At 43.5% G+C, this 15,684-nt stretch overlaps 1 protein-coding gene across 1 annotated transcript in view; it reads right to left on the bottom strand.

Annotated features, from left to right (window-relative positions):
- Nucleotides 1–474: 474 nt before the first annotated feature.
- The window catches only part of SLCO1C1 (solute carrier organic anion transporter family member 1C1), a 39,961-nt gene continuing 24,751 nt past the window's right edge, over nt 475–15,684 (bottom strand). Inside the window, exons 11-15 of the mRNA XM_072999741.2 lie at nt 12,861–13,026; nt 11,676–11,860; nt 7,201–7,265; nt 3,530–3,647; nt 475–1,627 (exon numbers count right to left, since the gene is read on the bottom strand). Of these exons, the coding sequence (XP_072855842.1) occupies nt 1,408–1,627; nt 3,530–3,647; nt 7,201–7,265; nt 11,676–11,860; nt 12,861–13,026 (754 nt within the window). The 3' untranslated portion in view covers nt 475–1,407. The remainder of the gene's footprint in view (nt 1,628–3,529; nt 3,648–7,200; nt 7,266–11,675; nt 11,861–12,860; nt 13,027–15,684) is intronic.

The following is a 15,684-nucleotide window of genomic DNA, read 5'->3' as shown; positions in this document are numbered from 1 at the left end:
GACACTGGATCAATGGTGGGAGACCTTCATTGTTTACCTTCTGCTCCATATATATACAATAGAATACAACCCACAGTATTTAGTAGCAAAGATTTTCCCATACATATAGAGAATGAACTACAAAATGAACACACTATCTCACATGTGCACAAAACAGAATGGAAAGAAGCAGAAAGTCATAGGCTGTGCTCTGAGAATACATTTTAATTTGCGTTTAAGGGAATTGTCCATCACATTTGTCATGGCATCATATATATATATGATGCTGAGAAATATATATAGCGTTTTTCCATGTATAAGACTATACTTTTGTCTAAAATCTTTAGACTAAAAATTGAGGGTCGTCTTATACACGGAAGTAAGCTGAAGAGAGAACAAAAACAAGTGGAGGGGAAAGCAGGGATCAAAGCGATCTCTTTCCCCCTACACTTGCTAAGCCCCACTTAGATTTCTTAATTTGGGGTTAGAAAAGTGGGGGGCGTCTTATACACAGAAAAATACGGTATATATACAAGCTGATCCGGTCTGTGCATGTTCTTCAGTCATACTTTTGAAGCACAGAAATGGGTGGCATGGAGAATTCCACAACCTGGAAAATCAGGGTGCTTGCTGTCGGTTTCCTTCTAAATTAAACAGTGAGGTTTCTATCTTGAAGGTTGTAAAGAAATATATGTGCAAGGCACATGAGACAAAATGTCTCCCTGCTGTGTTCATGAGACCATTTCCCCTCTTCTGCAGAAGCATAAAGATATGAGGTGGGGCTACTTCTTACACATGGATGAGGAGACGGAAAAGACTATGAGTGGCTATAAACCACAGCAGCTATATATTACTTGCAATGCGGAAGGGAGCATTCCTAGGCATTGGTTGTCAAGGAGCACAAACAGGATGGTGTTCTTGAACTCATATTCTGCTGGTGGACTTCCTGGAGGGATCTGGACATCTTCTGTGTCAACCAAAGGCTGAATTAGATAGGCTTTTGATATGATCTAGCATACCTTTTCTAATTTTCTCATCTTCTTCATGGTTTCTGGACCATCCTGCCCTAACAGCAGGCCAGCTAGAACTTTTCTTCCAAATGAAAGATTATTTCAAGAAAGGGTAGAAATGGTCGCTCCGTTCATTTACACACCAAGTCTATCATCTGTTACATGCAGAGAATAAGTTCTACTCTGTGTAGGTGTGTGATTTTTTTTTTCTTTTTAGGAAATACAAAGGCAAAGAGCATTTTGTGGCCTCTACAGGTTCTAGAAAAGTGTATTGGTATTTACAAGTTTAAGACATTTGGTAAAAAGTTACATCCTCTCTTCCCACATCTTATCCAAACCCCTGAATTTATAATGGAGCTTAAGTCAGAATTTCCTGCTTCCAACAGAACCTTTTTTTTTCCAGAGACATCAAGTCTTCCTAAAGTCGTGTTTCCTTCTCTGGCCAGTAAGTTGTCTGAATGGAATGGTCGCTGTTGACAAAGTCACTGCTCCTCTTTGCAGAAGAGGTTTCCCTCTCTCCACTGACTGTGATGCTTTCACTGCGTGGTCCGTACCTTTTCTTTAGAACAATCAGGACAGCAATGCTTAGAAAGGTGGACATGGTGCCCAAAACAACAGTCAAGCCCAGGTAGATATACCTGTTGGGAAGCAAGGAGGTAATCCATTACTCGTGTTGAGGGATGGGTGAGAATTTAGTTTTGATTTTGGGTATTGCGGTTTTTTGTTTTGTTTTGTTTTGTTTGTTTGTTTATTGGTGGTAAAAATGTACCAAAGTTTCCAAATTATTTCACATTGTGGATAGGGGGGAAAACTGGACAATTCAAATACCGCAGAAACTAAACCTATAAATTAGGACTAGCCAAGAGGGCTGGGGGCTGGCTGAGCTGACACTGCACCCGCTAAAGCTGTGCAGGATCTAAACCTCTCCCAGCCTAAGGATGTTGGAAATTACTTAAGACTAACTGGATCCTGGTCTCATTCTCCAGCCCAGTGGCTATGAGTCTGGACTGAGAGGGCCATGGATCTGGTATAACACAGCTCCCCCCACACCTTTTTTCTTTTATTTTTTCTCTTTGACTATTCTGTCAGCAGACCTTAACCAACACTGCTGTTGTGCCAGCAGATTTATTTAGGTAGGCCAGTCCGAGATCAGCCAACTGGAAGTGATTGTGTTGGGGCATGCAGTTATGTTAACACAAAAGAATGCTTTCCTTTCCAGACCCATTATGGACTGCATACCTGAACCTTTGGATAGCATTGCTGGTCCGTTTATCAGAACCATGACTTAATCTTTTTTAAAATGTGGGTTTTTTTGTCTTTGCATAGGTCTTGCTGTGCCATCACTTCCTGGGCCCATTGTTAGCTGGGAGTTTCCTTTCTGAACATGAAGCTGGATGGAGCTACGGCTTATGCTAGGCCCTGAAAGCTTCCCAGCCAGGCATTTTCTCCAGGTGAGCCACATTTCTGTAGGAGGGGGACTAGCCAGTGGGATAGCTAGAATAGAGAACGATGGGATTTGTAGTCCAACCCCTCCCCAAGAAAATCCCGTGCCTATTTAAGATTTTGAAATCATTTTGTTATGCTAATAAAATGCTGTTTCAAAGCTCATGAACGATGCATGAAGAAAATTCTTATGTACTGTATCTCATAAATCTGACTGCATTAAACGGTTCCATCAGTTTGATGTCACTTTCAGTCTCATGGCTTCATCCCAAGAAATCTCAAAATTTTGTAGTCTGGCAAGGCATTGACAATTGTCTGTTGCACTTCAGCAAACCAACACAGACTTCTAAGTCCCTCCCTGAGTGACAGGTCCCAGAATTCTTTAGGATTGGATCTTTAGGATGGAGTCATGGAGATTAAAAATGATATTAGACTGATACATCCATCTAGTGAAGCTGTCCATTCCGATTGCTAGGCTGTGATGTCTTCTGTGACATCAGCGTAGTTAAGCCAATGGTAGTCAGATAGGCTTATACAAGGCTTATACAAGGGCAGTACAGCACCAGAGCACAGCAACTGGTGGCATATGATTGTTGACAATAGAGATGGGCATGAACCAGTTTGTCCAAGTTTGTAAAGGCATTAGCACAGTTGCTGCTGCTCCTCTCCCCTCCTCCTCTGGCTCAACCAGCCATTCATTAGGCCCAGCATGCTAGCTTCCGGCACCAACTCAACTGATCTTCCAATCCTGGGAACAGCTCAGGCTTCTCTGCCCCCGCCCTCTTGGCTGCTCTGCCAATCAGAGAGAAGGGTGGGGCAAAGAAGTCCGTACTCTTGCTCTTGACTGGGAGATTAGCTGAGGAGGTGAAAAAAGCAAGCAAGTAGAGCCTGGTGAGTGGCTATATTGGCTGAGGAGGCAGGAGAAGAGAGAAGCAGCAACTGTGATGCCACCTTGATGAACTGGGACGAACTGGTTGGTGCCCATCTCTAGCAGAACAGTCAACACTTAATGGGTCCAGTACATACAGTTATCACTTGTCCCAAAAGCATCAGAGGAATTGAAGATGTCATAGTCAGAAGAGAAATCATTTGCTTACCTAAGTGCCTTAGAATCATACAGCCTGCAGGCTCCTTGGCCTCCACACCTTTTGCTTCCCCACTTGAGACAAGTTGTATCTATCGAGACTCCAAAGTAAACAGGAGCTGGGATTCCAGCTACGGTAAAGAGGAAGGGGGGGGGGGAATTGCAAAGTATTAACGTACTAGTGATTGAACAGAAATTCGTTAGATCCAAAAGTCTCAAGGAAATAAACTGTTTCATTGCTTATTGTGAGAAGATATTCAGCCTGCCTTGAGAATCTGTACTTTTCTGAGATTAGGAGGGCAGAAAGCTGGATGATGAAGAAAGCTGATGGGGGGGGGGAATGGATTCATTTGACATAATGGCTGAAATCCTGTTGCTTAGGGTAGTAAGTAGAGTTGGACACCAACTGAAAAAAACAGTGGTTCGTGGCTACCTACGAACCACAAACCATTACAAAGCCCCCCAAACCGGTTTGCAGTTCATTCTTTGGGTTTATACTGGGGGGAAACTCCCCATCTGCTCACCGCTCCCTACTGCCCCTGTTGCCTCCCTGCTTGGTGCTGCTGCCGCCACTGCTGCTACCAGTTGGGCAGAGGGTGCATGCACAGAGGCAGCGGCCAGCTCCAGGTAGGGAAGCTGGTCTGCTCTCTCTGACAATGATGGCGGCAGCAGAGGAGGTAGCAGCAGTGGCAGGACCAGGTAGTAAATCACAATTAAAGTAGGCCCAGTGGGGATTTGGTGAGTCAACTCCCCTGTAAGTTCCACTGATTTAAATGAGCCTAACCAAGTTATAACTTACTATGTTAAATTAAGTCATAGTTAGAGTAGCCCCACTGAAGCATTAGAACGTGTAAAGGAGCTGACTCAACAAATCCCCACTAGTTCAATGTGACTTACTATGCTAAGCAGTAGGATTCTAACCATGACAATGGGTGGAGAAGGACTGCAGAAGTGGGATTATCCTTCACTCCTAGTCCTGTGTCCATCTAATGAGCCTATTCAGACCAGGGGGAAGTGAAATCAATGTGGAGGATATATCAGGGATATATCAGACCGAAGAAGCTACAGTGGTGCCTCGCTTAACGAGCGCACCATTTAATGACGAATTTGCATAGCGATCTATTTTTTTAGATCGCTAATGCGATCGCATACCGATGGTCTCTATGGCCAAAAATCGCTTTGCGATGATCAGTAAGCGAAACGCTTACCGATCTTCGCATTGCGATGTCGGGGAATCAGCTGTTCGGTGGTTCCAAAATGGCCACCAGAACACCCAAAATGGCCATGTGCAGCGTTTTCGCGCCCTACCCTCACTTACCAAGGGCGCGAAAATGGCGGCCGGATGGGGAAACATCACTTAACGGTGAGTTTAGAAGCCATTAGTTTAATGCGTTCCAATGGCATTTTCCGATCCGTATAGCGATGTTTCCCCATAGCGATGGTTAATCTGGAACGGATTAACCTCGCTGTGCAGGGCACCACTGTACTTGCATGAGTAGTGAAACATTTTGACATAGTAAGAAAGAAGTTCAGTTGCCATGACTCAGCTTCCAGATAGCCTCACCTAGATGACTATGAACCTTCACAGATAGATTTTAACCATAGTGTTGGGCCAGAGATTTGTGGATATCCTGGAACACCAGGTGGACCAACAAGTGGGTCAAATCAAGTTTGAACTCTCGTGAGAGGCAAAAATGAGGAAACTGAGGCTGTCCTATTTTGGGTACATCATGAGAAGACAAGACTCATTGGAAAAGACAATAGTGCTGGGAAAAATAGAAGGGATTTCAATTTTTTTGTAACCTTGAGTTTGGAAAAGCAAAGCAGGCCTGTTGATAATATGACTTTTGCAGGTCATTCATTCATGGAGTTGCCATAAGTTGGAAACAACTTGGTAAGTTGGAAACACTATAACGTGACAACGTGAACAGGAAACAATGTGCTCATTAAAAACCAAATTGCTAAGAATATGCACAGTTAAAACAGCAGGCAGAATGGGAAAAATGTTAGGTAAAATGCACAAATAAATACCTACATTGGGGAAAATGCATAAATGAAAGGTGCATATTAGGGGAATAGAAATTTCCACTAGGAAACACACACATATAAAGTCTCCTAAGCCAACACAAAACTCTATTAGGAAAAATAAAAAACACAGGTGAGATCCAGCAAAATGCAAGAAAACTGAACCTCAGAGATTTTCTCATTCCTAGAAAAAATACAGTGGGACTGCAATATCTGTGGGGGATTGGTTCCAAACCCTCACCACCACAGATGCTGAAAAAAACCCCCACAAATATTGAACACTATTCATTGCATGGTCTCTTCCTCCCTCTAATAGCCAGGTCTGGAAATACACCCTGGAAATACATATAAAAATGAGCGCAGGGCAACTTTTATCATATACAGTGGTGCCTCACTTAACGAGGATAATCCGCTCCAGCGAAATTGCTGTAGAGCGAAATCCTTGTTAAACGAAATAAAAAATCCCATAGAAACGCATTGAAAACCCGTTCAATGCGTTCCAATGGGCTGAAAACTCACCGTCCAGCGAAGATCCTCCTTAGGGGTGGCCATTTTCGGTGCCTGTAAAGCGAGGAATCCATCCAAAAACATAGTGGGGAGCCATTTTATACAGTAGGTGGCCATTTTGAAGCCACCAATCCAGCTGTTTTAAAAACATTGTCTAGCAAAAAATCGGTTCCCAAAGCAGGGAACCGATCATCGGGGAGTGAATTTTGCCTATTAAAACAGCGTTTTGCGATTGTAAAAGCGATCGCAAAACAGTCATCGTATAGTGGTTTCGTCATTTAACGAGGCAATCGTTAAGCGAGGCACCACTGTATGTATATCTACTTAGCATACACTGGAAACCAAACCGCGGAGAGTGGAGGGTTAACAAGGCTGGAGTCTCTGACTCCAAAGGGGGGAGGGTTTAGCTTAGCAGAGGGTTTAGTTTAGTTTTTCTTCTTTATTATTCTCTTTTTTCCCCTGCTTCTGTTTTTTGTATGTCTGAAATCAAATAAAATTTAAAAAAAAGAATTCAGAGAGCCCGCCTCTGTGCTGAATGTCCTTTCCCTCGTTCCTGGGTTGGTTGCAGTTTGTTTGCTGTTGATCTGTTCAGTGGGTGGCTAAATATGTGTGCAGCAACGAAAGTGGCACACACAAGTGTAACTTGTAACTGTAGGTAATGTTTTAATTCTTTCTCCTACAAACATCTTAGAGTGAGTTATTGAGAGGGTAAGTGCCAGTGAATGAGAAAGGTGTGGACTTTGGGTAACCTGTAGCTGTTCAGGTGCGTCTTTGGCATCCGGGAATAGCTATTAGATCACAGTAAGGAAGCATCTATGAGCCTTATATTTATGTCATGTGTGGACATACTAACAGCCAAGGATTCGCAGGAAAAGCCAACAGGGCCACAAGGGTACAACTGCATGTACCAAAGCTGCCAAATTCTTCGAGCATGCAAGGAAGAGCACATTATTCCTCCAATAATGTGGAGTAGACATGGTCTAGAGGGGCGGGGTAAAAATCAAATAAATAAATAAATAAATAAATAAATAAATAAATAAATAAATAAATAAATAAGCCACTGTAAAGTCTGGGCCATTCATGTTTTAAATGTAAAATGTTTTAAAGACCCAAAAGAAAAACACACTCATACTTCCCAAAGCTCATACTTACCTAGAACTCTTATAGCTAAAGTATAGATGCCCAGGGCAAAAGATTTGAGTTGTGGATTAATGCATCTGAAACATACAAACAAATAAATAAAACAACAATGATGCCTACCGCCCTTCTATATCCAGTGGCTTTGTGGTAAAAACTAAATGGGAGGTATTCATCCTAATAACCCTGACTCCAACTCCAAGCAGAACCTAGAAATGCAGGAAACTGTTGATTTATACCAACAAATGAGTTCTAGCCATCCTCTTCTCCCACAAGTGCAGGTCTTTTGTAAAACCAATCACCCTTAATTGCTTGTTTATGGAGGAGCCACCACACAACACATTGACTTTCAGGACAGGTTGCTTGCCACAATAGATGTTTTACTAAGTATATTCATCCTCTGCCTGCAGCTATCATGAGGATGTCAACCAAACTCAGAGGGAAGTCTGAGGAGGGTGGGTGCCTGATAAGCAGATCATCCCTACAATAAAAAAGTTACAGGTACTCTGACCCCATAAACTATGATTCTGGCTCTGTTAGACCAGTGGTTCTTAACCTTTGTTACTCAGGAGTTTTTGAACTGCAACTCCCAGAAACCTCAGCCATCAGAGCTGATGGTGAAGGCTTCTGGGAGTTGCAGTCCAAAAACATTTGAGTAACAAAGGTTAAGAACCGATGTGTTAGACCCCTAACACTACCCAATCCTGTTGTACAAGATGCAAAGAATTCTGTTTCATACTATTTCATAGTTTATTTGATACATGTTTTCTTAATCACACGAACTTTGCATATATGACATCTTCCACTAATACTTCCAACCACTTCGAAAGTCACGAGAACCAATATTGATATAAGACTGCCACCTCTAGGGTTCCAGGCAAATTACACTTTCAGTTAAACTTGAATATTACGGATTTTTAAAGATTCAGCCACTGAGATTCGCCTTCGAGATTCGCCTCCGAGATTCTTCGAGATTCTCCTTCGAGAATACGCTGAGAAAGTCTTTCAAAAATGGCAAATACTATTATTTTTAGATGGATGTTTTCCAGGAATTCAGATAAGAACTAGAGATGGGCCCGAACTGGTGGTTCTTTGGTTTCTGCCAGCTTGTACTTCGGCCAAACAGAGGTTCGGTGCTTCCCAGCCCTCCCTCTTTGGGTGGGTGGACCACTCAGAGGCAGCACCTGGAGGATGTGGGGCAGGGAAGCGCCGAGCATCTGTTCGGGTGAAGTACAAACTGGCATGAACCAACCAACAACAGGTTCATGCCCATCTCTAATAAGAACCAAAACTGTGTACAATAATTCTGAACAGATCCAGGTTGGTCTGGCAAAGCAGAGATGCACAAAACAGCTCAACAAACAAAATGGACAATGCAGACAGAACCTAGACACCATCCAATGTACTTGGTTTAAAAACCAATATTTCCTTATGGAATATACAATTGGTTCCCAAGCTTAAGATCCCAGGTGTTCTTGGACTAAAACTCTCAGAAGCTTTCACCACAAGCTGTGCTGGCGAGGATTCCTGGAGGTTGTAGTCCAGGGAGACCCAGGGACCCAAGACTGGGAACCACTGGAATAATATCGTGTCAGCTCTGCAAAATCGCGATTCTGGACTCAGTCCATTCACACTTTCTCCTCCAGGTCATCATGGCCTGGTTCAATACATGCAAGTCACTTGATTTACTTTGCCCTACCAAACATTTGCTGACCAATGGATAAATGTATGAATTAGGTACACACAAACACATTCCACTATGAGCTAAAAATGTTTTTCCATGTTCTCTAGAAGTTACAGTTTTAGCCTTTCTACAAATGCCCTCGTGTTTCAGTTTTAAGGTCAACAGTAGCACTTTGGAGGGTCAGGCATTTGTGCCCCCTCCCCTTGCTATTCAACTCTCTTTAGATTTCATTTACTGCCAGGATTTCCCCTTGGCTACTGTACGGGTACCTCTCACACTATCTCCTTCCCTTTCCTTCTACTCCTTCGGGGATTTGTTATCAAGTAGCTCATCAGGGACCATATATTGACTGCCATCAGGAGTGTCCAAGGGGTTACTGGAAGCTTTCACACACACCCTAAACAAAACAAGATAGTGATAGTGAATAGTTGCCACCAGAAAGGTTGACTTGATTTCTATTACCCTTCCGAAGCAAAATATCTGGGAAACACTGTCTTATATCATGAGGGCATGGTGGCTTCTGATTCATAGGCCGAGTTGCACAATTGGGTAACGATGCTGGTAGCTGGTAGCTATTGTGGCTGGTGAGGCAAAAGGCCCAGAAACTAATGATGGGCCAAGTCAGGGCAAAAGTGGGCATTTATGCACAAGTATATCCACACATGGGACATAGTGGGCGCTGTGGGTTAAACCACAGAAGCCTCTGTGCTGCAAGGTCAGAAGACCAGCTGTTGTAAGATCAAATCCATGCGACAGAGTGAGCTCCCGTCACTTGTCCCAGCTCCTGCCAACCTAGCAGTTTGAAAGCAAGTAAATGCAAGTAGATAAATAGGTACCCCCCACGGTGGGAAGGTAACAGTGTTCCGTGTCTAGTCGCGCTGGCCACATGACCACGGAAACTGTCTTCGGACAAACACTGGCTCTACGGCTTGGAGACGGGGATGAGCACTGCTCCCTAAAGTTGGACACGACTGGACTAAATGTCAAGGGGAACCTTTACCTTTACCTTACATCCATACATGCAGGCAGGCAGGCTTGCATACGCTTACACCTACAAGCACACACAGAGGCCACAGGTTCTGATGCTTACATATAAAGCACTCCACGGTTTGGAACTTCACTACCTGTTGGAATGTCATCTCCAAGGTCATCTGCCAAACCCACCAGATCTTCCCAGGCTAAGCTCCTCTGAGTAGCCACCCCGAGGGAGGAATGAAAGTCCTCCACAAGAGGCTTTCTTCATGGTGGTTCCCATGTTGTGGAACAAGCTCCTTGGGTAGTTACGCCTACCTTCCTCCCTGCTAACGTTCAGAAAACAACTTCAACCTTGTTTGAGTTTACGCTCTTTCTCCTGTTGTCATACAGAGAATGGTCTTTGGTGCCTCTTGTTCCTATTCTGCTAATGTTTTAATTCTTATGTATTTATTGCTTATTACTGTGTGTTTTATCTATCATTGTAAACCACCCAGAATTGTGCTTCACACTAATGGGCAATATATAAATCAAATCAAAAAGTAAATATTCATTCAGACAATGCCCTACCCCACTCAACAATAATGCTGAGGAGCAGAAAAGTACACACTGCCCCAGAGTGGCTATGTTCCCGTCTACTGTTGCTTTTCTCTTCTCCCTTTCACATGCACATATAGGCCAAAACCATTTCTGCTTGCATGTTTGCTCAATTTGCTGTAGCTGACTGATGAGATGCCTTGGTTTTGTTCCTGGTCGTGAGCTCAGTTGCACCACCAAGAGACACTCCATCAATAGGGATGTGCCGTTCAGATTGTTTTGGTCTTCCAACTCCCAGAATTCTCTATTTCGAGAAGTTTTTAGACTTCAACTCCCAGTTCCACCTGACAGACCCACACCTACAGGCAGCTAAGTGTGGCTCACCATAATAAAGGTAAAGGTTCCCCTTGACAATTTTTGTCCAGTCATGTTCGACTCTAGGGGGTGGTGTTCATCCCCGTTTCCAAGCCATAGAGCCAGCGTTTTGTCCAAAGACAATCTTCCGTGGTCACATGGCCAGTGCGACTTAGACACTGAACGCTGTTACCTTCCCACCGAAGTGGTCCCTATTTATCTACTTGCATTTGCATGCTTTCGAACCACTAGGTTGGCGGAAGCTGGGACAAGCAACGGGCGCTCACTCCGTCACGTGGATTCGATCTTACGACTGCTTGGTCTTCTGACCCTGCAGCACAGGCTTCTACGGTTTAGCCCATAGCGCCACCGTAATAAAGACCTGCACAAAAGCTTTATAGCTTAATTTCCTGTTCAAAAAAGAAGCTGCCTTGGTGGTTACTGGGAGATTAGGGTAACTTCCTGTTTAAACAGGAAGCTAGGTCATGAAGGCTTTGAGTTAGGCCTTTCTCCAGGTGAGTCACATTTAGGTATCTGTAGGTTTGGGACTGTCAGACAGAAGTCCAAAAAATCTGTATGGCACTTCCATACCGCATCAATTAGCAGCAATGAACTATGACAAGTTATACAAACCTTCTGGGAACACAAACGGGATTCTGGACACATGGTGTATTGTTGGGACTTCATCAAACAGGAAGGGGCTGGCTGGTTGCGCATGGCCCAAAGTGGGGTAGTGCTTCACCTGCCCTCAGGGATGAGCCCCCAACAGAATGAGAGCATACAGAACATCGGGCCATCACAGTAATAGGTAGGTTTGATTAAATATTATGGAAAAGAGAGAAGAACTTGAAATATGTCTGCCTTTTATATGGCTGAAAACTCTTTGTGGGCCTTCTGCCCAAACCAAATTGCAAGCCTTCAGTGGAAAGGGCAGCTTATTTACCTTAGAAGTAAAATGTATCCCGGAGTGCCTCCAATGGATAAAGTATAAGACGTGATCACTGACACCGCCAGAAAATAGAGGAACATTTTTGGACATTCGTTTCCTTTTGGACAGGGTCCGACCACAGCTGAGGAATGCCTCGATGAAAACTCTGGTATTTTCACACAGCTGCAGTTATAAAACACCTGGAAAGACGAAAATAAATGTGGGTGTAGAATTGTGGTGCTGGAGGCGGCTCTTGAGAGTCCGCTGGACTGCAAAGAGAACAAACTGATCCATTCTAAAGGAAATCAACCCTGAGTGCTCACTGGAAGGACAGATCTTAAAGCTGAGGCTCCAGTACTTTGGCCATCTCATGAGAAGAGAAGACTCCTTGGAAAACACCCTGATGTTGGGAAAACATGAAGGCAAGAGGAGACGGAGATGACAGAGGACGAGATGGTTGGACAATGTCTGCGAAGCAACCAACATGAAAATTGACAGAACTCCGGGAGGCAGTGGAAGACAGGAGGGCCTGGCGTGCTCTGGTCCATGAGGTCATGAAGAATTGGACATGACTTAACGACTAAACAACAACAACAAAAGTCAGGAGGAACAGAACCTGGTGTACTTTAGATGGAAATATATTCCACAGAGTAGGGGCCACCATCAAGAAGGTCCAATTTCTCACTGTTGTCTTTTTGGCTTTTCTCCCTGTGGCCATCCTTAACACTGTGATCTGGGAGGCGTGTGTAAAATGGGCAGCTGTTTTCAGGGGGGGAGACGTTTTCACAAATATCAAGGTCCTAAACCCTTAAGTGGAGACACTTATAGCCTAAAATATCAGGGCAGAGTAAAACAAAATCAGTATAAGACAATTCCATACAGTAAAGCTACTAAACAGTTTTGAAACATTAAAGCTGCATATTTATTTCCTTGCTTGTTTTGTTTTTATGCCACCTTTCTCCTTGAAAGGACCGAAGGCAGCACACATTCATTAAAACCAACAATAATAAAGAGACGTCTCTGTAGTCTATTAAAGCCATGGTCCTTGACTGCTATGGGATCTGATAAATAGCCATGGTTTAATTTGGTGCTAAAATGAGTTTATCCTTGACGCCAGTTGAGCCTCTAAGGAGAGAGCATTCCATAACATTGCCCACTGTGCTGTAAGGAAAGAGAGCCAGACAGAAATAAGATACTTACCATGTCTTTCCCACTTCCATTGGATGTCTTGCATCCAGCCAGGCAAGCTGAGACATAGGTGATCCCATTTTCCCCACATATTGGATCCCATTCATTTTTGGAACATATGCACTCTGAGTTGCATGCAGAAAACAGGACTTGCTCATAAGGGGAGACTTTTCTGTCACTGCAGAGAAGACACAAAACAACAGGAGAATCTTAGCAGGGTGAACAATAACCATGGGTAGCAGGGTTAGAGAGTTCTCCATCCATCTAGATTACATCTGGCAAAGCTCAGTATTTGTAACATCTCAAGTATGATGAATTAGAGACATTACAAACCCACCACACCTCCAGGAGAATAGCCCCCTCAGAAAACCATTCATTTCCTGACATCATGTTGAGTTTTCTTCTACATCAGTGGTTACCAGCCTTGGGTCCCCAGACTACAATTCCCAGAAATCCTGGCCAGCCCAGCTAGTGGTGAAAGCTTCTGGGAGCTTTAGTCCAGAAACATCTGGGAACTCAAGGTTGGGAACCACTGTTCTACATCATGTGAATTCTTTCAGCCATGTAAGCCTTCCTCTTGATGATTCTGAATAACATGGAACTGTGTAGTATTTTCACACTTTCCTTGCATAAGAGAGACAATTTGATCACTCCCTAATATAAAAATATTTCTCAAGAAAAATAAATTGTTCAGCTGACATACATCATTGCCCTGCGAGGACCTGGTAAACCTTAGACCAGGAGTAGATTGTCCTCAGGAGAAAATCACCTTTCCCAGATCACTTAAGTTGTATACTATGCAAATCCAGGTAACACTATTCCAATTCAATTTTTCAAACATCCTCTGTTCCTCTCTTGTGGCTTTTTTTATTTTTATTTTTTTATTTTTTTTGGCCTTGCATTGTACTGATAATGTGGTCCTCTATCTTAAGATTCAGGTGCAAAGATACAAAGGAAGTTTGAAATTGTCTCTGACTGGAACAGGTTGAAGAATATCTTTAAACCTAAGGGCCAGTTTTAATCTCAGAGAAATTCCTTGAAGGGGAACATAGTAAGCAAAATCAAAGTGCAAAAGCCAAATACTAAAAACTAGAAAACGTAACCATTGGGAGAAGCGTTGAAACGTCTAGAGTGGGTGTGGGGAAACATGAAAAAGCTAGGAAATTCCCAATGATCTAATGGGGAAGGGGCACAGCCATCTGGAGAACGCCAGAGATTATGATCCTAGAAGAGGGTGCATTCAAATCAGGGGTGTGGGAATCCCCACCATTGAACTGAAAGAATGCTTTCCCCAAAAATGACAGCTAACCTCAGCTGAACGATGCAACAAGGCACTTTTTTGGCATGATGGTCTGAGGAAGACCCTGCTCATCTATAAGGCCCAGCACCTATGGAGGGCACCCGTGTGAAGAAGGCTGAGGATAAGCTTTTCAGACAAATGTTGATCATCCTGCCTACAGGGACACAGCTTTGAAAGCTCGAGATTGTGTGAGAAAAGCTTTTCCATGTTCACAACTTTAGACACCGCGATCTGTCTCTTTGGAGAACAAGGATAAGAAAATGTCAGTAAAATTTGTGTTTTAAGAGGGGTAATTTAAGGATATTATGTTTGCTATGTGTTGCATCATCCTATCTAGACGCGGCATTGTGGTAGGTTTAGCAAAGAGCCATATTTTGAAAAGATCGGCTATTTACCAAATGCCTTATTTTTTCTGAGATCCAAGAAGTCTTCATTTTCCCTTAAAGGAGTAAATTTTGAAAAGGGGAAAGTGCAAGAGACATGGTGACACTGCGGGTTAAACCGCAGAAGCCTTTGTGCTGCAAGGTCAGAAGACCAGCAGTCGTAAGATCGAATCCACACGATGGAGTGAGCTCCCGTTGCTTGTCTTAGCTCCTGCCAATCTAGCCGTTCGAAAGCATGTAAATGTGAGTACTGTAGATAAATAGGTACCACCTTGGTAGGAAAGTAACAGTGTTCTGTGTTTAAGCCGCATTGGCCATGTGACCATGGAAACTGTCAAACGCTGGCTCTATGGCTTGGAAACGGGGATGAGCACCGCCCCCTAGAGTTGGACACGACTAGACTAAATGTCAAGGGGAACCGTTACCTTTAATTTTACCTAGGTGCAATTAAATGAAAAAAATGCACACCAACTATATTGAAATGACATATAATTTTGTAGAGTAGAGGCCTTCCATTCTAAATCCAGTCATGCCCTATTTCAGGATACTACATTACACACACACACCTCACAACCATCCACAATGACTACTCTTCCTTCCTTCGTTTTCTCTATATCGAGCATTTCTCAAAGTAAAAGGACCCAAGGTGGCCTCTTGGAGCTGTTATATGCTGTCCAGACACCTCCAACATATGGCAACCCTGATAGGGTTTTCACGGTGTGTGAGATGTTCTAGGAATGGTTTTGTCAGTTCCATACCCCCAAGGGGTTTCCTTGGCTGAGCAGGAGTTGAACCCTGGTCTCTCATGCACTTGCCTAGTCAATGCTCTACAACTAATTGAGAATGCTGTCTATCTGATGCTCTTCCCAGGAATTGTAAGCATTACAGTAGAACTTTCCCACTGTGGCACACCTGATAGTTGTTGACCTTGATCCCGGCCTCCTTGCACAACAACAGCCCTGTTCACACCGAATGCACAGAAAGGCTAGTGAGATCCCATCTGTCTGTTTGGCCGCATATCTTAACCACATATGGGAGAGCTTCAAAACTTCGGTAATCGTTTTGAACCTTGAGTCTGTTTTCTAGTTTAAACAAACCAATAACTCCACCCATCCTGATAGGGATGGGGGTAAGATGAGGTTAGTTGTCCATC

The sequence above is a fragment of the Pogona vitticeps genome, chromosome 5 (genome assembly GCF_051106095.1).
Source record: "Pogona vitticeps strain Pit_001003342236 chromosome 5, PviZW2.1, whole genome shotgun sequence".
Taxonomy (NCBI): Eukaryota; Metazoa; Chordata; class Lepidosauria; order Squamata; family Agamidae; genus Pogona; species Pogona vitticeps.
The sequence above is the reverse complement of the archived record's forward strand: the minus strand, read 5'-3'. Positions and strand labels throughout refer to the sequence as shown.